Here is a 21,317-nt window from a genome sequence, read left to right on the forward strand (position 1 = left end):
TAGATAGATAGATAGATAGATAGATAGATAGATAGATAGATAGATAGATAGATAGATAGATAGATAGATAGATAGATAGATAGATAGATAGATAGATAGATAGATAGATACTGGGTAACAGTTACCATTATATATTGTTGTGTTCTCCTTTGTAATCTAGGAAAGTGAGAGCCTGGCAGATGCAGAAGAAAGATGTGATGGACTCATAAAGAACAAGATTGTGTTGGAGGCAAAAACCAAAGAATTGAGTGAACGACTGGAGGATGAAGAAGAGGTGAATGCTGAACTCACTGCTAAGAAGAGAAAACTGGAGGATGAGTGCTCTGAGCTGAAACGAGATATTGATGACTTGGAGCTCACCCTGGCCAAAGTTGAAAAGGAAAAGCATGCCACTGAAAACAAGGTTTGTGTCAAATGGGTGAATGCCCCGCTGGGGGCCAAGAGAGGAATGTTTGTTAATTTTATTTATTTTACCCCAGGTGAAAAATTTGACTGAGGAGATGTCTTCCCTGGATGATACTATTGCCAAGTTATCCAAAGAGAAGTCAGCCTTGCAGCAAGCACACCAGCAGACCCTCGAGGACTTGCAAGCAGAGGAAGACAAAGCCAACTCTCTGAGCAAAGCTAAGATCAAGCTGGAGCAACAAGTTGATGATGTTTGTCTCTACTTTTGACCTAAATCAAAATCATACATGATACAAAATCTTAATGAAATGTTTCTGCCAATGGGTTAGCTGGAGGGGTCTCTAGAACAAGAGAAAAAGAACCGTATGGATGTCGAAAGGAGCAAGAGAAAGATTGAAGGCGATCTCAAACTAGCCCAAGAAGCCATAATGGATTTGGAAAATGACCAGCAGACACTGCAGGAGAACCTAAAAAAGTAGCCACTGACATAGAAGTATTTAAAGAGGATGGCAATAAAATTGTGAATCTAATAATTAACATAAATATGCTTTTTTATATTTTCAGGAAAGATTTTGAATTAAGTCAACTTACATCCAAAATCGAAGATGAGCAGAGTGTAGCGGTACAGTCTCAGAAGAAGATCAAGGAACTGCAGGTAATTCACAAATGGGATTGATGAGGACCCAGAAAATGTGGACTTTCCCCAAGGATTAAATATGTTTCTTCTAATAAATCAATAAGTTACAAGTTAGTTTCATCCGGATCTGGAATTTCTTTTGAACTCAGTCAATGAAATGGAATTTCGTTGAAAACTTAATTTCTCATGGAAGCTTTTATAACAGCCACTTGCTCGTCTCTTTTATTAGATCCGATTGGTGTCTCTCATCTTCCTCTCGCAATACCGCATAAATCCTCAATGGAAATTACATTTGATGAGTTTTCTGTCCAATCAAGTGTAATAGCGAAATCAAACACAACTCAATACAGCATAAATGATGAAATGTATCAAAATACTGTCAATACTCTACACATTTGTACTATTTTGATTTTGTTCTGACCTCAGGCACGCATTGAAGAGCTGGAAGAGGAGATTGAAGCAGAGCACGTTGCCCGAGCCAAGGTGGAGAAACAGCGTGGTGAGCTTGCACGGGAACTTGAGGAGATTAGTGAGAGGTTAGAGGAGGCCGGAGGGGCTACCGCAGCTCAGATAGAGATGAACAAGAAGCGAGAGATGGAGTTTCAGAAACTGAGACGGGACCTCGAAGAGTCCACTCTCCACCACGAGGCCATAGCCGCCGCTTTGAGGAAGAAACACGCTGACAGTGTGGCTGAGCTGGGGGAGCACATCGACAACCTGCAGCGGGTCAAACAAAAGCTAGAGAAGGAGAAGAGCGAGTACAAGATGGAGGTTGATGACATGTCCGGCAACATTGAGGCCGCAGTAAAAGCAAAGGTAATATGGGATTGTAAAGGCATTGGTTGAATAAATGTTTTAATCAGTGAGTTGTGTTCAAATACAGACTCATTATGAGAAGCTGTGTCACTCCATGGAAGACCAACTGAGTGAACACAAGGCAAAACATGATGAGGACTCTCGTCTGATCACTGAATTAAACACACAAAGGGCAAAGCTGCAGAATGAAAATGGTAAAATGAGGATTACGGTCTTCTGTAAACACATTTCTGGTTTTGCAATTCCTGATTTTAACTCCTGAGCAGGTGAGTTTTCTCGTCTTCTGGAGGAGAAAGAAGCAATCCTTTCTCAGATGTCAAGGGCTAAACTTGCCTTCACACAGCAAATCGAGGAGCTCAAAAGACAAATTGAAGAGGAAACAAAGGTCTGTTGTCTTAGTTTTGTCTAAAATACAAATGAACAGAATGAACATTTTAGGGACTAATAAGCTCACATACTAGCATCGCATTGTGACCTCTGTTTTTAATACAATTATTCTGAATGAAGTTCTTTTTGTGATTCTTGAGTTAGTTTATTGTTAATCTCCAACTTAATCTAAATTTAGGGTATTTGACTGACTGTTCCACAGCACATCAAAAATGTCAAAATGACATCCACAAAAAAGATATATAGGTAGCACACAAACAAATGAACCAAAAAACCCAGACAGATAAAAGATATTTAAAAAAAATCCAGTTTTAGTTTTGTTTAAAAATACAACATTTTCTCTCTGTTAGGCAAAGAGTGCCATGGCCCACGCTCTCCAATCTGCACGTCATGACTGTGATCTACTTAGGGAGCAGTTTGAAGAGGAGCAGGAGGCCAAAGCTGAACTCCAGAGAGCAATGTCTAAAGCCAACAGTGAGGTGGCACAATGGAGAAGCAAATATGAGACTGATGCCATCCAGCGCAATGATGAGCTGGAAGAGGCAAAGTTAGCTTTACACTCAAACAAATCTTTACTTTTGAGAATTGCCGGTCATTCTTGAACTCTTGAACATCACCTTTGTTTAGGAAAAAGCTCACTCAACGTTTGCAAGATGCTGAAGAGGCCATTGAGGCTGTGAATGCAAAGTCTTCCTCTTTGGAGAAGACAAAGCAGAGGCTCCAAGGAGAAGTGGAAGACCTCATGGCTGAAGTGGAAAGGGCTAATGTCCAAGCAGCTCTCCTGGATAAAAAACAGAGAACCTTTGATAAGGTCAGAGGGATATCCTTTTCAGACATTCTTGGTCAATAAGGATAGAGCACCACTTAACTTTTCTACAGTAGGCTTAAACTTTTGAATGACCAGTGAATGATATTTTTGTTTAGATTTTGTCTGAGTCAAGACAAAAGTATGAAGAAAGTCAGGTTGAGCTGGAAGCCTCCCATAAAGAATGTCGCTCCCTCAGCACAGAGCTCTTCAAAATCAAGAATTCTTATGAAGAAGCTCTGGATCACCTTGATGTCCTCAAACGAGAGAATACAAATTTACAGCGTACGTATTTGATAGTAAATCTTTTTTTTTTTTTTTTTTTTAAACGGATATGGCTGCTAATCCATCGGCTATGATATATGATCTGTAGAGGAGATCTCCGACCTTTCTGACCAACTTGGCGAGAATGGTAAAGTCATGCACGAGCTGGAGAAGACTAAGAAACATACAGAGTCAGAAAAAACAGAGATTCAGACTGCTTTGGAGGAGGCTGAGGTATTGTGGCTCTTTTTGGTATTTGGTAATTGTTTGAAATGAATTTTTGGTTGATTACGTCTTAAAGCAGTTTAAGGCAAGATTGTAGGAAGGATGTTGCAGGAATTTCCGGAAACCCACTGAACATGTTGGCCTCAGCTTGTGTGTGGACTACTCAGGTGTTGTTTCCTACTTTACTGCACCGCATGTGGCCCATAAGCCACCATATGGACAGACCTGATCTGCGGTGTGGCAGCTTCCAGTACAGTCCAGGCATAATTCTCCTGAATACAAGTTTTACATCAAATGAAGAATTTTGAACATTCAGGGAGAGATTCTGCCATAATGTAAAAACATAAGACCAAACAGGTCAAACATTGATATTGATATTGATCCCGAAATTTGGCAGAGTAAAATTCCGATACCTGATTAATGAAAAAAAAATGTATAATGACTAAAATAATATCCATCCATCTATCCATCAATTTTCTTTGCCGCTTATCCTCATAAGGGTCACGGGGAGTGCTGGAGCCTATCACAGCTGTCAACGGGCAGGAAGTACACCCTGAAGTGGTTGCCAGCCAATCGCAGGGCACATAGAGACAAACAGTCACACTCACAATCACACCGAGGGGCAATTTAGAGTGTCCAATTAATGTTGCATGTTTTTGGAATGTGGGAGGAAATCGGAGTGCCCAGAGGAAACACACGCAGGCACGGGGAGGACATGCAAACTCCACACATGCAGGTCCAGGATTGAACCCGGGACCTCAGAACTGTGAGGCCAACGCTTTACCAGCTGAGCTATCGTGCCTCCGACTAAAATAATAATCATTGCAAAATCACTTTTCTTCTGTTGCTGGTGTCACTTGTTTTTGTGGAAAATCTCCCAGCCTTAAAACCAGATAATGGTGACTAACATTTAAAAAGAAACACTTCCTCCCCTGTCTTGAAGATGCGAAAAATCTAGCTCTTGAAACCTGGATGACCTTCAGTCAAACTGAACTGGAGCGAATCAAACCGAAGGAAAAGGGGGAAAAATATATTTTTGACATTGAACCCCAACATTAGAATGAATGCCTTTCCTTTGGCATTGACATCTCCCATATTTGTATTCCAGGCTTCTCTGGAACATGAAGAATCCAAAATACTTCGTATCCAACTTGAGCTCACTCAAGTCAAGGGGGAAGTCGATCGAAGGCTCGCTGAGAAGGACGAGGAGATCGAACAGATAAAACGCAACCACGTGCGCATGGTGGACACCTTGCAAGCTGCATTGGACGCTGAAGTACGCAGCAAAAATGATGCCATGCGAATCAGAAAGAAAATGGAGACTGACCTCAACGAACTGGAGATGCAGTTGAACCACTCTAACCGCCAGGCTTCTGAAGCTCAGAAGCAGCTGAAGAGCCTGCAAGCCCACCTTAAAGTAAAACAATGTTCTGATCGCTTTCAATACAAATACCATTCAGACCTTGAAACGTATTAAACCTTACATTTTCTTTCAACAGGAGCAAACCCTTCTTCTGGATAATACACTGCGCAATCAAGAGGAGCTGAAAGAACAGGTAGCGATGTTGGAGCGCAGGAACCTCTTGATGCAGGCCGAAGTGGAAGAACTGAGGGCAGCGCTAGAACAGTCGGACAGAGGCCGCAAATTAGCCGAGCAGGAACTGGCAGATGCCTGTGAGAGAGCCGGGCTGCTGCACTCGCAGGTGAGGATCATTCGTGGAAATGTACGCTAACACATCAACTAGATGCGCTTTTGCTTTTGAATCTGTTCTTAATGCCCTGGAATTAAAGTTGTGTATTGCACACTTGTGTTTGTAGACTTAATGAACTTTGAAAAAGGATTTTTCCTTGTCATTTGAATGCAGAACACAACTCTTCTCAACCATAAGAGGAAGATCGATGCCGATGTCAGCCAGCTGCAGGGTGAGCTGGAGGACGCAATCCAAGAAGCTCGCAATTCTGATGAGAAAGCAAAAAAAGCCATCACTGATGTAAATATCTCGTGATTAATTTGATGTTGTATTTGTCGTAACACATTGTGCAAGGATGCAGTCTTCTAGCATTTAGAGGACTTAGAGTGCGTTAACCCCCCACATTATGTTAAGTTTATACAGTGTGCCCTCACCCGTTGGCGGTTCACCATTATAGACCAGTGCAATGACAATTATGTAAAGGGTGAAGTTGAAAGTGAGGTAATTTTTTAAAATAATTTAATTACGAGCGGACAGTAATCCCTCTCTACCTCGCGGATCACCTATCGCGGATTCAGTGCATCAAGGATTTCCGTCCCCCCATCCCCCCCCCAAAAAAATAGCCGCATCGTTACGTACTAATGTGCCATCCCCGCCATGACGACATGGACCAATGAAGCAAAAAATAAAATAAAATAAAATAAAATAAAATAAATATTGGTGGCACGGTGGATAATCTAATAAAGTGTTGGCCTCACAGTTCTGAGGTCCTGGGTTCAATCCCGGACCGGCTTGTTTGGAGTTTGCCTGTTCTCCCCGTGCCTGCATGGGTATCGTCCACTCCAGTTTCCTTCCACATCCCGAAAACATACAACATTAATTGGACACTCTAAATTGCCCCTCGGTGTGATTTTGAGTGCGGCTGTTTGTCTCCATGTGCCCTGCGATTGGCTGACAACCAGTTCAGGGTGTACTTCCTGCCCATTGACTGCTGTGATAGGCTCCAGCACTCCAGCCTGTTGACACCTGGAATCGGCTCCAACACACCCCCGATCCTCATGAGGATAAGTGACAAAGAAAGTGGATGGATGGAAAATAAAAACGCCAGTACCGTAACGGGAAGCCAGATTGATAGGTTATCTTGCGGCATCGCCAGCAAGATGACATGGACCAAGAAGGTAAATAAATAAATAGATAAATAAATAAATTTAACTTAAAAAAACAAACAAACAAAAATGCAAGCATACAATAGTACAGTACTGTACTCTATATTACGGGGGAAGGCAATGCACCATCACCGGCGCGACGACATGGACCAATAAAGCAATAAATAAATAAAACAAACATACAAAAAAAACGCCAGCATACATTGGTACAGTACTGTAGCAGGAAGCTGCATTGCTCGGGTATAATGCGGCATCCCAGCAAGACGACATGGACCTGTGAAGCAAAAAAAAAAAAAAAAAACTAATTTACCCCTACTTCGCAGTTTTTCACTTTTCGCAGGTGGGTTTGGGACCAATTAAGCGCGGAAAACGAGGGATTACTGTATTTACAGTCCTTATCTATCAAAAGGTCATAATTGTTCCTCGTGGAAAAATATTTCAAAAAAATATCTTCATCGTTAAGTGTCCAAAATTAAGTTTCAAGATTTGTAACATGTTTTCTGAAAATGAAAATGATATAGGCTTTTTCACCTATTTTTGCATTTCAGTGTCTTCAGGATTGCCTTTTTTGGGGTGGGGTGGATGGGGGTTCTTGTACCAATGGTCCTTCTTTGTTACTCAATTTGTTCCAATCCCTTTTGCTACTTAAGAGAACCTCATTGTGTTGTCGCAATGCACCAAAGGACTCTGTGATCAGAAGTACCAGGATTGGGCAACCATTTTGCATTCACACAATAGCGCACACCAAAAGATATTGTATTATTTCAGAGATAAAAATGAATATATTTTAATTTGTGAAAGTTTCACAATGATTGTTTTTCCTTACTTTTATCAGGATTGTATAGCATGCAATGGGTTTAGTGAGTTTGGATAATTTCTGCACTCGTATCTGCTGAATATGGGGTTCAACTCTGATAAATTGTCCAACTAACTAATTTGATGTTTTTCATGTATTTACAACAATGCACCTTTGTCTTTAGTGTTACAAACTTGACTCACAAAACAATCAGAACATGATTTTCAAATGGCCATTCCCATTTTTTTTTCTCCCCATTGCATGTGTAAATACAGGCAGCCATGATGGCGGAAGAGCTAAAGAAGGAGCAGGATACCAGCAGTCACCTGGAAAGGATGAAGAAAAACCTGGAGACCTCTGTGAAGGACCTGCAGCACCGTCTCGATGAAGCTGAGAGCCTCGCATTGAAGGGAGGCAAGAAGCAGCTCCAGAAACTGGAGGCCCGGGTATGCAAGCATGTTCGTGTGAGTCCGGCGACACAACTTCGAAGAGAGGCAAGTTCTTGGACTTTGGTATATGCTTCAGGTCCGTGAACTGGAGAATGAAATGGAGAGTGAACAAAGGAGAGCTGCAGATGCTATCAAGGGAATTCGTAAATATGAGAGGCGAATCAGGGAGCTTACATACCAGACGGAAGAGGACAAGAAGAATGTTTTGAGGCTGCAGGACCTTGTTGATAAACTGCAACTTAAAGTCAAAGTATACAAAAGGCAAAATGAGGAAGTGGTAAGGTCCCATTTGAACCACTCATGACTTTACAAAGATGTTTTTTTTTTTTCAAAAGTAATTATTTGCACAGGAGGAGCAGGCCAATGTTCATCTTGCTAAATTAAGGAAAATCCAGCATGAACTGGAAGAGGCCCAGGAGCGAGCAGACATTGCGGAATCTCAGATCAACAAGATGAGAAGCAAAACCAGAGAATTTGGAAGGGTAACTTCGTGCACTAATATTACATAAGGGAAGTGAATAATACATCATTGACTGTCATGTTATAGGATGTACTCTAGGCACAGAAAATGAATTACGGTAAATGCCAATCCATGAGTTAATGTAAACTAATTTGTGGGGTGGGGGGCTGGGGTATTTTACTAATGAAAGTATAATGTTCCTCTATTTTCTGTTGTTTTGTGGCCTAGGTTCCTGAATCAGAATAGAACTCAAAAATGAACTTCTCCCAGAAGGTCATCAATGCCAAATCGATGCTGGATAAAACAAAAAAAAAATAATTTAATTCAATTTAATTTGATGAATTTCAACGACTTTGTTTTGCTGTGATACTGTAGTTGAATAAATCAACCATAATATATTAAGTCTTGTTTCTCTCTTTCTGTAAATATACTCCCTACAACCCATAACATTTCATACCACTTTTAATATACTTCTGTATATCCATCCTATTACATCTTGAATACGTTTAAGGTAGTGTCGAACTGTACTGCATCATAATGGGAGCTCTTCCTGGTACTTCTTCAACACTGCAAATTATTATAACAATGAACATAAAACTTAAATTGAACATCATTTTGAATATTGCTTGCTGTTCTTGTATTGGACATGTTTGATCTCTAATATAATTTTTTTGATTAGATATAACATCCAAAATAAACAACATATAAGAGTATATGCATTCAAATGTTTCATTTAATTTTTACCATACTGCTTATGATTAAAAAGAAGAATTAAAAAAACGGTCTCAACTGCATTTTTAATTTTTTATGAAAATGTTGATAATTGGATGGTATGAAAGTGCATATAAAACAACTGCAACTTACTGTATCGATTAATTCGTGTTGTTTTCAAGTGTTTCCAGTTTTTTTCTCCAATTCAAAAACCCCTAATGTAGTTCCCAAAAAGGATAAAATGATTGCCTCTTTGTTTTTGCCTGAACTATCAAGTGTTTTTAAGTTTTGATTCTTGTTGTACTATTTATGTAGGTGAACGTTAAACAAAAATCAAATTACATATTCCCTGAATGTATTTTTTCATAAAGTCCAGTGAAACGTAACGCTTGGCGTCCCCCTGTGGCATTAAGTGGTATGTATTTGTAACCATTTGAGAAATAACTTGCATATACTGTATTGTATAATGCAGTTGTAGTTGTTTCATTTTAAATTGAGTAATTGGATGTTACCACTATTATTAAGGGGTACTTAAAGTACATTTTTGTCAATATTTAAAACAGTTCCCATAGAAATGTGCAAAGAACCTTTGCAAGGGAATGGAAAGTTTTGTGAGTTTCTTTTCTTTTTTCCCCCAACAAAATAACGTTAGGGGTTCCGTACAGACACACAAATACAAAATGAAAACATACATATAAACCTGAAAGTAGTACAATAGTAATATTGGGGGGTGGGGGCTCTGGAACCCCCATCTCATACATCCAATATGATTTAGAAGAAAATACCACACTCAAGGATATTCAACCCATCAGAGAGAAGACGTGACCGAAGAGGTGGTAATTATTTGCCAAGCACTAGCGGGTTTACTGAAAGAGGACCCCCCCCCCCCGTCTTGTGCTGACCTGTTACATTTTGAATTCAGTATCTTTGTTGAAATTATAGAGGAAAATATACACCTCTGGATAAAAAAATTTAAATAAAAACTCGATCCGTTGTTTGATAAGAGCTGGGAGTGAAACACGCAAACAATAGCAGAGAAAGGGACATCAGGCATCAGAGGATTCTGAAGCAATGTGGCATTCTGAAGGAGTTTTTCTCAATATTCTTGCATATTTTTTTTCTATGCATGTTTTAATTGTCAGGCTGGCCACAGCATGCAAGGGTAACATGGGTCCGCTTTCCCACGGGTGCACCGCCTGTGGATGGGGCCATCGGGGTCAGGTGCAGTGCACGGTAGGCAGTATGGCTGAAGGCTGGTACTTTGGCGATCTGATCCCCAGGTACAGTAGCTGAATCTAGGGACGTGGATTGTAGCAGAGAAGGAGCCTGAGCTAGTGTGTGAGGTCGAGAACTATCTTGGGGTCTTGTTCATTAGTGAGGGAAGAATGGAATGTGAGAATTTACAGGCGGATTGGTACAACCTCTACAGTGAAGCAAACTTTGTATCGGTCCATTATGGAAAAGGAGTTAAGCCAAAAGGTGACTCTCAATTTACCGGTTAATCTACATTCCTATCCTTAATTATGGTCACGAGCTGTGGGCCATGACCGAAAGAAAAAGATCCTGGATAGAAGCAGCCGAAAGGAGTTTCTGCCGCAGGGTGTCTGGGATTTTGCTTAGAGATAGGGTGTGAAGCTCTGTCATCTGGGAGGGGCTCAGAGTAGAGACACTTCTCCTCATTGAGAGGAGCCAGATGAAGTGGCTGGGGCATCTGATTGGGATGCCTCCAGACGCCTCCCTGTTAAGGTGTTTCAGATACATCTCAGCAGAAGAAGACTCAGAAGATGACCCAGGACATACTGGAGAGACTACATCTCTTGATTGGCCAGGGAACCCCTCAGGATCACCGTGGAAAAGCTGGAGGAAGTGAAGTAGCTGGGGAAAGGAAAGCCTGGGCATCCCTGATAAAGCCGCTCCTCCCCGCGACCCGACCTTAAATAAGCGGTAGATGATGGATGGATTAATGGATGGATGGGTGGATGGATGGATGGATGCCACAATCATGAGAGATAATTTTGTAGAGAATTAGTTTCTTTAAGGTCAAAGGTTTACATACATTTTCTCAGTATCGAGTAGCATTTCCTTTGAACTGCATAACTTGGCTGACACATTTTAGATAACCTTCCAGAAAATTCTGACAGTAATCCTGGCCCATTCCTGCAGACAAAACTTGTGCAACTGAGTCAGGTTTCGCACACACATCACACACACCTTTTCAGTTCTGCCCAGAAATTTTAAATGCTATTCAGATAAGGGCTTTGTGATCGTCACTCCAAGACGTTGACTTTGTTATGCTAAAGTCACTTTTTAACCATTTTGGAAGTATGCAGTAGGCTCACTGTCCATTTGGAAGATCAATTTGCACCCAAGTTTTAGCTTCCTGGCTCATGAGGCTCATTATGTCGTATTTTCTATAAAGAGCTCCAGTTCATGCTGGAGCAAAGCAGCCATACACCATGATGCTTCCACCTCCATTTTTCACAGTTGGTATGGTGTTCTTGGGTCTACAAGCTCCCTCCTTTTCCCTCCAGTTGTAACGTTGCTCATCATGGCCAAACAGTTCCACTTTAGTTTCATCAAGCCATTGGACTTGTCCCCAGAAGTCGAGATTTTTGTCTTCATGTCTATTTGTAAAGTGCAATATGCCTTTTTAATGTTTCTTTTGGGGGTAATGGCTTCATTCTCAGTGAGTGGCCTTTCATCCCATGTTGGTGCAGGACTCATTTCACTGTGGATAATGGCATTTACATTTAGCATCTTCACAAGGTCTTTAGTTTTTGTTCTGGGGATAATTTGCCCATTTCGGACCAAATCATTTTCATCTCTGCCACATTGAGCCCGTCTCCTTCCTGAGCAATGTGATGGCTGGACAGTCCCATGATGTTTATACCTGTGTATAATTGTTTGAGCCGATGAACGCGGAACCTTCAATCATCTGGAAATTGCACCCAAGGATCAGCCATACTTGAGGAGCCCCACGATTCTTTCTCTGATTTCATTGCTGACTTTTTTTGATTTTCCTATGATTTCAAACAATCAAAGCAGTGTTTCAGGTGTGGCTTTAAATAAATCCCCTTGACCTCTTCATCTGGACTTCCTCATGTTCTTTAAAGACATTGTACTTTTTGTCCATGTAAACCAAGGGTCTCAAACGTATAGCCCGCGGGCCGGATCTGGCCCGCAAACCAGTTTGATCCAGCCCACCAGAGGATTTTGGAAAGTATAAAACGATGGTGTGGACACAAAAATTAGCTGCATTTTTCAATAAAAACAACTGCTGTTCTGATTGTGTCCCCTCGATCCTGATGAGCTGCTTTGTGTTCTGCCAGCGTTATTTATTACGCCTTCGATGATACTTTTAATGTGTGCTTTACTATCTTCATTTGTCCAATGTCTGTGTCAAAAAGAGAAAAGTGGACGCAGTGTGCAGCAAGAAAAATGGTTGTCCACCTATTTGTAATCGGAAGTGAATGGGATAGCTATATGTTTGGTGTATTCACAGTATGTTACAGTGCTGAAAAAATATAACCTTTGTTGCCACTATTTGAGTCTTCATGCTGACAAACATGACAACTTTCAAGGAGTGCGGAGAAGTGGGAAGGTGAATGGACTTGGCGGGTCTAAAGAAACAGCAGTCCGTTTACTCACAGCAGAGACATCAGTGATGCTGCTAATGAAATCGCACTGGCTTCAGAACCATTTAATGAGGTTGAATTTGTAAAGACATGCATGATGAAGGAAGACAGTGGAGATTGTGTGCCGTGAAAGGTGCCAGGCTTTTGCAAATATGAGCCTGACGAGAAACATGGTTGAAGACGGGGGCTTCTGTTCTTTCAGTGGATTTGGACAGCTAGTTACAACACAAAGTAAAGGCATTTATTGCACTTTCAGTTGCAACTGATGAAAGCACGGACATTACAGATGTTGCACAAGGGGCTATTTTAATCAGCGGAGTTGATCACACATTGACGGTCACTGGAGAATTCGTGGAGAGGGTGCTAATGAAAGTTACGACAACAGGAGTTGATAATTTCACTACACTCGTCATAACGCTTGTCCCGCACTGATGGTGCACCCTCAATGATCCGGGGAAAAAATCAGGTGTTGTGACAAAGTTCAGAGAAAAAGTGCAATCAGCAAGTGGAGGACGTGATTTGGGGAAGTTTCACTGTATTTTGCACCAGGAGGCTTTGTGTTTCAAGTCATTAAAGATGGATAACTTCATGAAAGTGGTTATCAGAACGGTTAATTTAATTTGATCAATAGACGCCTGAATCACCATCAGTTTGACAGCCTTCTCGGAGAGATAGACCACATCTATGGTCTGTCATACAACACTGAGGTATGGAGGTTTAGCTAAAGTGATGTGCAGAGGCATTTCTAAAAATTTACGAGAAGAAATTAGACAGTTCATGGAAGAAAAGGGCAAACCAGTGTTGGAATTTGATTTCCCAGAATGGATGCCAGGACCTTGCATATATGGTGGATGTTTCAAAGCACCTGAGTAACTTGAACAAACAGCTACTAGGGCGCAACAACATTGTTATCCAGTATTATGACACTATACACTCTTCTTGTACTTGTTTCGGGAAGATATTTCGTACAGGGAATATATATATTTCTGCCTGGGAAATGACACACTGATATTGTTGTGTGTTCTGTGATATACTTATGTGAATAACTGAGGGATTGCTTTCTTTTGCCTCAGAATTTGAAAAAAAAAATGTAATGTTTTCTATTATAATTGTGATGTTGGGCACTTGCACTATTTTAGACTGTATTAAAACAAAGAAAACAATCGTAATTTTTTTTTTTTTAAGTTGTGAAGTATATAACATGGTGTATATCGGCCAAGGCGGCACGGTGGAGCAGCTGGTAAAGCGTTGACCTCACATTTCTGAGGTCCCGGGTTCAATCCCGGACCTGCCTGTTTGGAGTTTGCATGTTCTCCCCGTGCCTGCGTGGGTTTCCTCCGGGCACTCCGGTTTCCTCCCACATTCCAAAAACATGCAACATTAATTGGACACTCTAAACTGCCCCTAGGTGTGTCATTGTGAGTGCGGCTGTTTGTCTCAATGTGCCCAGCCAACCAGTTCAGGGTGTACCCCGCATTCTGCCCGTTGACAGCTGGGATAGGCTCCAGCACTCCCCACTCAGCGGTGAAGAAAATGGATGGATAAATATATCAGCCATGATGTACTGGTCTGGGCCTCTTGGTAGTAGATTTTCCTTCATGTGGCCCCTGAGCTAAAATGAGTTTGACACCCCTGGTGGAAACTTCTGCCCTCAAAGGAAATGTTGACAAATTCTCTAAGAAATTCTCTCTCCCATTATTGTGGCATTTAACAAAATTAAATAATTTTGGTGCTCCAAACTGTCTAGAAACAGGAGATGTTTAGTTTGTTTTTTTTGCACAGTGTATGTAATCTTCTTGCTTTACCTGTAGCTCCTTTCAGATTTTTCATGGATTGTATATTTCTATTTATATTTTGTGTAACAGTAACGTTCAGTGTTATAGTAACACTCCTTTACAATAACCTTTACAGGTTCCACATTCGGCACTTTCAAAAATGTGACGCTCCCAATGCAAGCATCCATTGGTAACGTCGGCTTGTTTGCGTTACACGCACTCCACGTACTGTGCACGTCCACTCGACATACAGTGCACGTCTTCGTGCACGTCACGGACGGGCGTGGCTTTGGTCAGCGAATACTCAAGAAGTCAAGGCTACATCAAATCTTTCGAGCACTTTTAAAACTTCAAATTCCTCCCATATGCCAGAGCGTTGACCGTTTTAGAGTACAGCACGTCGGATTTCAAATGACAAAAACGAAAAGCGTTGATTATGAAGCTTTTATTTTGAAACCAGCAATTGTTTCCGGGGTTTCTTCTGCTTGCCTCCCCCGGCTTTGACTTTTGAGCTTTGTAGCCTCAAACAGAGAAGCTCAGGCAAGCAGGCAGAGCGACGCGAGGCGTGTGTCGACTGCGGCCACCCAGCAACCTGTTCCTCTCCTTCACACAGGTCTCACCGCAAGGTTTCCATTCGTCTTATCTTCCGACGTGTGGACTTTTACCACCACCATCGTCATCGGGCAAGCTTGTCTGAGAAGTTTTGGTTTTCCGGGCGATGTCTGGATCTTACTGCAAAACTTTGTACCCGTTCAGTGGAGAGCAGCACCAGCAGGGACTGAGTTTCGATGCCGGGGAGATGATCAAGGTGGTGCAGTCTCTGCCCGGAGGCTGGTGGGAAGGAGAAAAAGATGGAGCCCGTGGATGGTTTCCTTCAAGTTATGTCCAGGTGTTGGAGGTATGATGAAGTCGTTTTATTACACTACTTAATATGCGGCCATTAATCCTGTAAAATAAAAATAAAACATAATAAAAAAATGTATTTTTTTCTCCTTCCATTACAGCTTAATGATTTAGAATAGTGTCAATCAGTTCAGGAAGTGCAACAAATATACAGATGCGGAGCACACACTCGGATTGAAATATTTCTCGATTTCATAAATATTTATGTGTAATTTTGATGATTATATCTCACAGCAAATGAAAAACCCCCAATTCACCATCTCGTGAAAGAAAAATAATATGTAACAATGAATAAAGAAACGTTGCAAATTATTTTCAATACAAAAATCAGGCAGGAAATTACCCTCTGAAAGGTATTTTACCAGTTGTTTTATGAATTTACATATATAATGTATGAGTACTAAAATAAATAGAATTTTCAACCATACTTTTAATTTATTGAGATGTGCCTTTACAACCATTTACCTTAGATCTTAATTTGGCCTTTTAAGTCTAAAATGTTAAAATGTGCATCTGCCTAATTTATATTCATCTAAACTTGGAGTGTAACTTTAAAATAATATAGAAACCAAAACCCCAAGTCAATTTAATCCTCCCATCTACCAAATAGATTCAGAGCAGCCACATCAAGCTAGAAGCAACACACATGCATAGATGAATAGATTCTCGTGCTATGTTTATCAGATTTAGTCAAACCTCCTCCAGTGAGTGGCATCTTGCTGAGTGGCTCCAAACTTCCTCATTCCACCCGCATTCCACTGAAATTCTCAGGTCTCCCCTCAGTGCGCGTGATTGAACTGGTGGCTCTACTTCCTCATGGTCAGCCCCTCACTTTCCCTGCTTGAGGGAAATGTGTGCGCTTACTTTTTTGGAAGTGTATCTCTGAAATTAAGTTTGGTCCTGGGTACATGATGTGGTGGTGGAGTCTTGGACAGTGTGTGTGACAGTTTTCTTGTGTTATCTGTGCTAAGCATCACAGCATGAATTGAAAAATGTCATGTTGCCAGATTGTTTTTGGAAGGTCGTGCACACACATACGAGGATTTAACATGTTTGCCAATCTTTAAAATGAGAGCGATCCCACACATGACAGAAAAATCAGAATCAGCTATATTGGTCAAGTGTGTTAAAACACAAGGAACTTTTCTCCAGCAATCGGTACTGCCGTGGTACGGCATTCAGAACAAAGAACAACATGTAGCAAGAGCAAAGAACAAGAGACATTTCTGTTTATTATAAGAGTCACAGATGTGCATCAAGAGATAAGAGTGTGTCAACGTCCCATAGTGTTAAGCTTGTAAATAGTGTTTTTACCTGTTTGCGGTTCCCGTTATAGACCAGTGCAATGACAATCGTGCAAAGGAAGCAGTTTAAAGTGACGAATTGTGCGATAGTCTGCAAAATATATTACTTGTACTAATACGGATTGGACCAGCAGGATGTGAGTGAGTGTCCCAACAATGGCACAAGGCAGTAAATAGTAAGTTTGCTGATCAAAACTTTAATGACTTAATTACCAGGGGGAAAATACTGTTCAAATGCCTGCTAGGTTTTACTTGCATTGATCGGTAGCACATTCCCGATGGAAGGACCTGGAAGAGCTGGTGGCCAGGATGTGGAGGGTTCAAAAACATCCTGCCTGCTAGTTCGAGTTGCGTTCAAGTCTTCAATAGTGGGTAGAGTGGTGCCGAGAATCCGTTATGTGGTTTTGATTGTCCGTTGCAGTCAAAGTTTGTTCTTTTTTGTGGCGGCCCCAGACCAGAGGATCCTGGAGGTACACAGTAATGATTGGATGACCGCTATATTAGAACTGTCTCAGAAGATCTTGTGACAGGCCGTGCTTCATCAGAAGCTGCAAGAAGTCCATCCTTTGCTGTTTTTTCCAAGGATGGAGTTGATGTTCGTCTCCCACTTCAGGTCCTCTGAGACTGTAATTCCCAAGAACTTGAAGGTCTCGACAGTTGACACAAGATTGTTGGACAGTGTCAGGGGCAGCTGTGGTGAAGGATGCCTCCTGAAGTCCACAATCATCTCTACAGTCTATAGAGTGTTCAACACCATGTTTTGTTGACCACACCAAAGCTCCAGTCTCGCCACTTTCTGTCGATACGCAGACTCGTTGCTGTTTTTGATGAGGCCAATGACCGTGGTGTTATCTGTGAACTTCAGACGTTTGACAGTCGAATGCCTCGAGGTGCAGTCGTTTGTGTAGAGTGGGAAGAGCAGAGGAGAGAGGACACAACCTTGGGGTGCTCTGGTGCTGTGTGCTTACTGCTGTGATTGTGTTGTGTACCTGACACACCACACACACAACAATATCCGCCATGACCTGTCAGTGGCAGCATAGTGTCGCAGGGCATCGAGAGAACAAAGAGCTGTTATAGCAAACGAAGTTACTATATTGTCACTCTCCTCCTTGACATTTTTATCACAGTTGCTTTGAATTTGGAGAAAACTACCTAGCACAAGCCCACTTAGATGCCAAGTGGTCTTCAAGCACCTCAAGCACCTGCCCTGTCATTTTTATTCCAGCTCTTAATTTTCACATTAACAATAATAATAATAATTACCCTCACTGTCATCAATTCCACCTCAAGTGTTTTGACATTTTAAGGGGATTCACTAGGAGTATTGTATACATGTACTCACCTTAATATATTTTTGGTTTATCAGAGCAAGTTTAAGTTGTGTGCTGATTCCCGTTTCACATGAGTTTTGAATGTGTTGCTTAATTCTGAACACATTTATCAGAGGGTGTGCAGACTTGTGCAACCACATTACCGTTTTTTGTTGTCTTGAACACTGCTCATCATAACCAGCTGGTTTGCTATTTGTATCTGGCAACAGCTTTGGCTTCATTGTGCGTCCTAATTTGCACAATCACAATCTTTCCATTGTCCGGGCAAACTCACTGTTTGACGCATTGTGTCGTGAATACGAAAGACGATTAACATTTACATTTATTGACCCAGACCATTTTCTGAGCAGATTGGGGAAGAAAAATCCCTTTTAATAAAACGCACACCACAGGGTAATCACACAGTATGATCTTTCAGAGACAGCTCACAATCAGATCCATGCGAACTGTGATCGTAAGAGTGAAAATGCTTACTTTTGGCCCGATTTTGTGTGTGTGTGTGTGTGTGTGTACCCTGCTTGACACAGGTTGGTAGAAGAATGTGTGTGTGTTGGAATAAGAAGCGGTGTGCAAGAATGTGCTATCAGTATTTACATGCATTCATGCTTCATTTTGTAAGAGCGCCTGTTCAACAGGTTGATCCGACCCCTAGACTCTTTCCTCAAGTGGTTTTTACATATTTGTCGTAATTAATTGCAGTTATGGACTCATATTCAGAGATCACTTTATATATTATGCACTCACACACTAGATGCACATCTGCTGTTGATGTATTATGCAAGCAAGTGGTAGATTACATTCAAATAGGAGCAATATATCAGCTACCAGCAGGGGAACAATAAAGCCAGATCTAAGTACTCTAGTTAACAACAGATCAAAAAGTAAATAAAATTATCCATATGATATACCCATGATTACGTGTGATGGATGGTGAATTTGTGCACGATGGGGTCGATCCCATTGGTCGCGTCAATAGCGCGCTTTCTAGTTTTGTCCTTGTTTTTGTCTTTTTCATTTGGCTTTGGACTTACTTACTGAAGAAGTGGTAATCATTATATGACCAATTCAAACCCTTCTTTCACAAATCCAGCATTTTTTTTCTTGGAGCTACTTCACCATTACTTACCAGAGGAGGAGGTCTGCTCTGTGGTGCGTAGAGGAAGTGAAAGACGGTGCCATAGAGCTCTGAAAGTGAGGATTCTGAATGGCGCCTCGATTCGCCTCTCAAATGTACTTTGTACAGTGTTCTCCCCAAGAAATCTCTTCAGAAAAACCAACAAAAATTTTGCTTGTTTTGCCCCACTGTGCTTCATGGAAACTTGGTTCTATGAATGCATCCCCAATGGCCCCCTACTGCTGCCTGGCTTGTAGCTTCACCGTGTGGACCGCGACATGATGCTATCGGGGAAAACAAATGGGGGAGGAATACTGTATGTTTCTACAACCACGAAAAATAGTGTACTGATGTCACTGTCACTGAGCTCAGCACTCACTGTGTTGACACCCCCAGACTATCAAAAATGCTGCACTGCAAAAGCTCGTGGACCAAGTAAAGATAGTTGAAAAAAAGCACTCAGATTCGCACCATATTATTCTTGTGCACTTTAACAAACCAAAACTCAACTTCAAACCCCCTAAATACAAGCAGCACATTGACTGTACCACTAGAGAAATCAAAATCCCGACCACTGCTATACAACACGTACCGTGCTATGCCCCATGCAGTTTAGGGCTCGTCTGCTCACAGTTGCATTCACTTGATACCAACATAAAGGCACAAACCTAAATCTGCAAAGCCTGTGGTGAAAACAGTGGAAGTGGAAGCTGGAACTTCAAAACTGTTTGAAAGACTACACAGATTGGCTTGTCTTTGAGACTTCAACTGGAGGCTTGGATGAATACAGTATATGGGCATTAATACATCCTACGGGAGCTTCTCTGAAGATGCGTGTGTACCAACAAAGACATTTCAGATATTCACAGCCAAACTTCAACAACTTTGCCAGGCTAAAGAGGACCCCTTCTGGAGTGGGGACAGCTCCCTGTACAATTAGGCCAGAAACCATGTGAAAAAAGGAATCAACATCACAAAGAGGAATAAATTGCATGGAAAAGATAGAAAGCCAATTTGCTGCTTACAACTTTGCGTCTGGTTGACGAGGATTACGATCACTAACCACCCACAAGCGATCGCATCCATTAAAGTCCAATTTTCACATATTTTTAATAGATCTTTGGAGCTGTGTTACGTCCCACTCTGTCTCAGACACTCCACCATCATCACAGTCCTAGTACTACTTCAGGACGAAATGACTACAGGTCCCTCCCCATGACCTTCGTGGTCATGAAGTCCTTTGAACGCCTCACAGTGGACCACCACAAGGGTGTCCGAAGACTCCTGCTGACCCCACTGCAGTTTGCCTACAGAGTAAAAAGAGTGGTGGATAATATAGTCAACAACGGACTGCCCTTCATCCTGGAACACCTCAACAGCACAGGGATCTACACGCGGAACCTGTTTGTGGATACAAGCTGTGCACCATCATTCATGTACTTCTATCCTCCAAACTGCTCGAGCTCACCATTTCTTCAACCATATGCCATTGGATTTACAGATTCCTGATGGGCACTACAGAGCCGGTGAGGCTGGGGGACACCAAATCATCCACACACACTATCAGTACTGGGGTCTCCCAAGGATGTCTCCTCTCTCCGCTGCTCTTCTCTCTCTATATGAATGACTGCACCTCAAAGCACTCGGCTGTCGAACTCCAAACGTATGCAGACAACACCACAGTCATCAGGCTCATCAAAGACATTGATAAGTTTGCATATTGACAGGAAGTAGAGTGTCAGGAGTTTTGGTGCAGCCAACACGACCTGGACTTGAAGACGCTCAAGATGGAGATGATCATTCACTTTAGGAGGAATCCTTTACCACAGCTTCCTCTCATGCTGCTCAACTGCCCTATGTCAACTGTCAAAACCTTCAAGTTCCCGGGACTTGCTGTCTCTCAGGACCTGAAATGTGAGAACAACAACAACTCTATCCTAATAAAGACCCAGCAGAAGATGTTCTTCCTTTGGCTTCTGGGGAAGCACGACCTGCCACGATTGTTGAGGCAGTTCCATACAGCAGGCATTGATCTTGTTATTTTTTGTCATAGTAGCTTTTTTTTTTTAATCGTACTAGAGTGGCTCCAACTCCAGGAGACAAATTTCTTGTGTGTTCTGCAACATTCTTGGCAAGTAAAGCGGATTCTGATTCTGATGCATATCGTATGCAGAAGTAGAGAGAGGTACAGAGAAGCACCTTTTAAATCTTTCCCCTTTTTATTAACTGCTAATAAAACTCATGAAATACATTGTGTGCTTAACTCCATCCATGCATTTTCAGAGCCGCTCATCCTCACAAGGTTTGGTGTAGTCCCAGAATTAATGCACGTTTTTGGGATGTGGGAGAAAACTCCACACTGGCGTGGCTGGGATTTGAACCCTGGTCCTCAGAACTGTGAGGTTAACGCTCAAACTGTGCCACCCTGCCACCCCACTGT

At 41.8% G+C, this 21,317-nt stretch overlaps 2 protein-coding genes across 4 annotated transcripts in view; both read left to right on the forward strand.

Moving 5' to 3' along the window:
* LOC133495543 (myosin-4-like) overlaps positions 1–8,165 on the forward strand; it is a 28,090-nt gene extending 19,925 nt beyond the window's left edge. The window contains exons 22-38 of the mRNA XM_061810324.1: positions 161–403; positions 480–656; positions 735–880; positions 970–1,060; positions 1,469–1,858; positions 1,926–2,052; positions 2,125–2,243; positions 2,596–2,792; positions 2,873–3,056; positions 3,170–3,335; positions 3,424–3,548; positions 4,648–4,956; positions 5,039–5,242; positions 5,405–5,530; positions 7,468–7,638; positions 7,718–7,918; positions 7,992–8,165. Of these exons, the coding sequence (XP_061666308.1) occupies positions 161–403; positions 480–656; positions 735–880; positions 970–1,060; positions 1,469–1,858; positions 1,926–2,052; positions 2,125–2,243; positions 2,596–2,792; positions 2,873–3,056; positions 3,170–3,335; positions 3,424–3,548; positions 4,648–4,956; positions 5,039–5,242; positions 5,405–5,530; positions 7,468–7,638; positions 7,718–7,918; positions 7,992–8,150 (3,135 nt within the window). The 3' untranslated portion in view covers positions 8,151–8,165. The remainder of the gene's footprint in view (positions 1–160; positions 404–479; positions 657–734; positions 881–969; positions 1,061–1,468; positions 1,859–1,925; positions 2,053–2,124; positions 2,244–2,595; positions 2,793–2,872; positions 3,057–3,169; positions 3,336–3,423; positions 3,549–4,647; positions 4,957–5,038; positions 5,243–5,404; positions 5,531–7,467; positions 7,639–7,717; positions 7,919–7,991) is intronic.
* A 6,349-nt stretch (positions 8,166–14,514) lies between these two features.
* The window catches only part of gas7b (growth arrest-specific 7b), a 76,858-nt gene continuing 70,055 nt past the window's right edge, over positions 14,515–21,317 (forward strand). Inside the window, exons 1-2 of one of the 3 annotated variants that reach the window (XM_061810355.1) lie at positions 14,515–14,905; positions 14,979–15,120. In XM_061810355.1, coding sequence (XP_061666339.1) covers positions 15,022–15,120 — 99 coding nt within the window. In that variant the 5' untranslated portion in view covers positions 14,515–14,905; positions 14,979–15,021. Of the gene's footprint in view, positions 15,121–21,317 lie in introns of all 3 variants that reach the window. The other 2 variants (XM_061810354.1, XM_061810356.1) reach the window with 2 other exon arrangements.

The sequence above is a fragment of the Syngnathoides biaculeatus genome, chromosome 22, assembly GCF_019802595.1.
Source record: "Syngnathoides biaculeatus isolate LvHL_M chromosome 22, ASM1980259v1, whole genome shotgun sequence".
Taxonomy (NCBI): domain Eukaryota; kingdom Metazoa; phylum Chordata; class Actinopteri; order Syngnathiformes; family Syngnathidae; genus Syngnathoides; species Syngnathoides biaculeatus.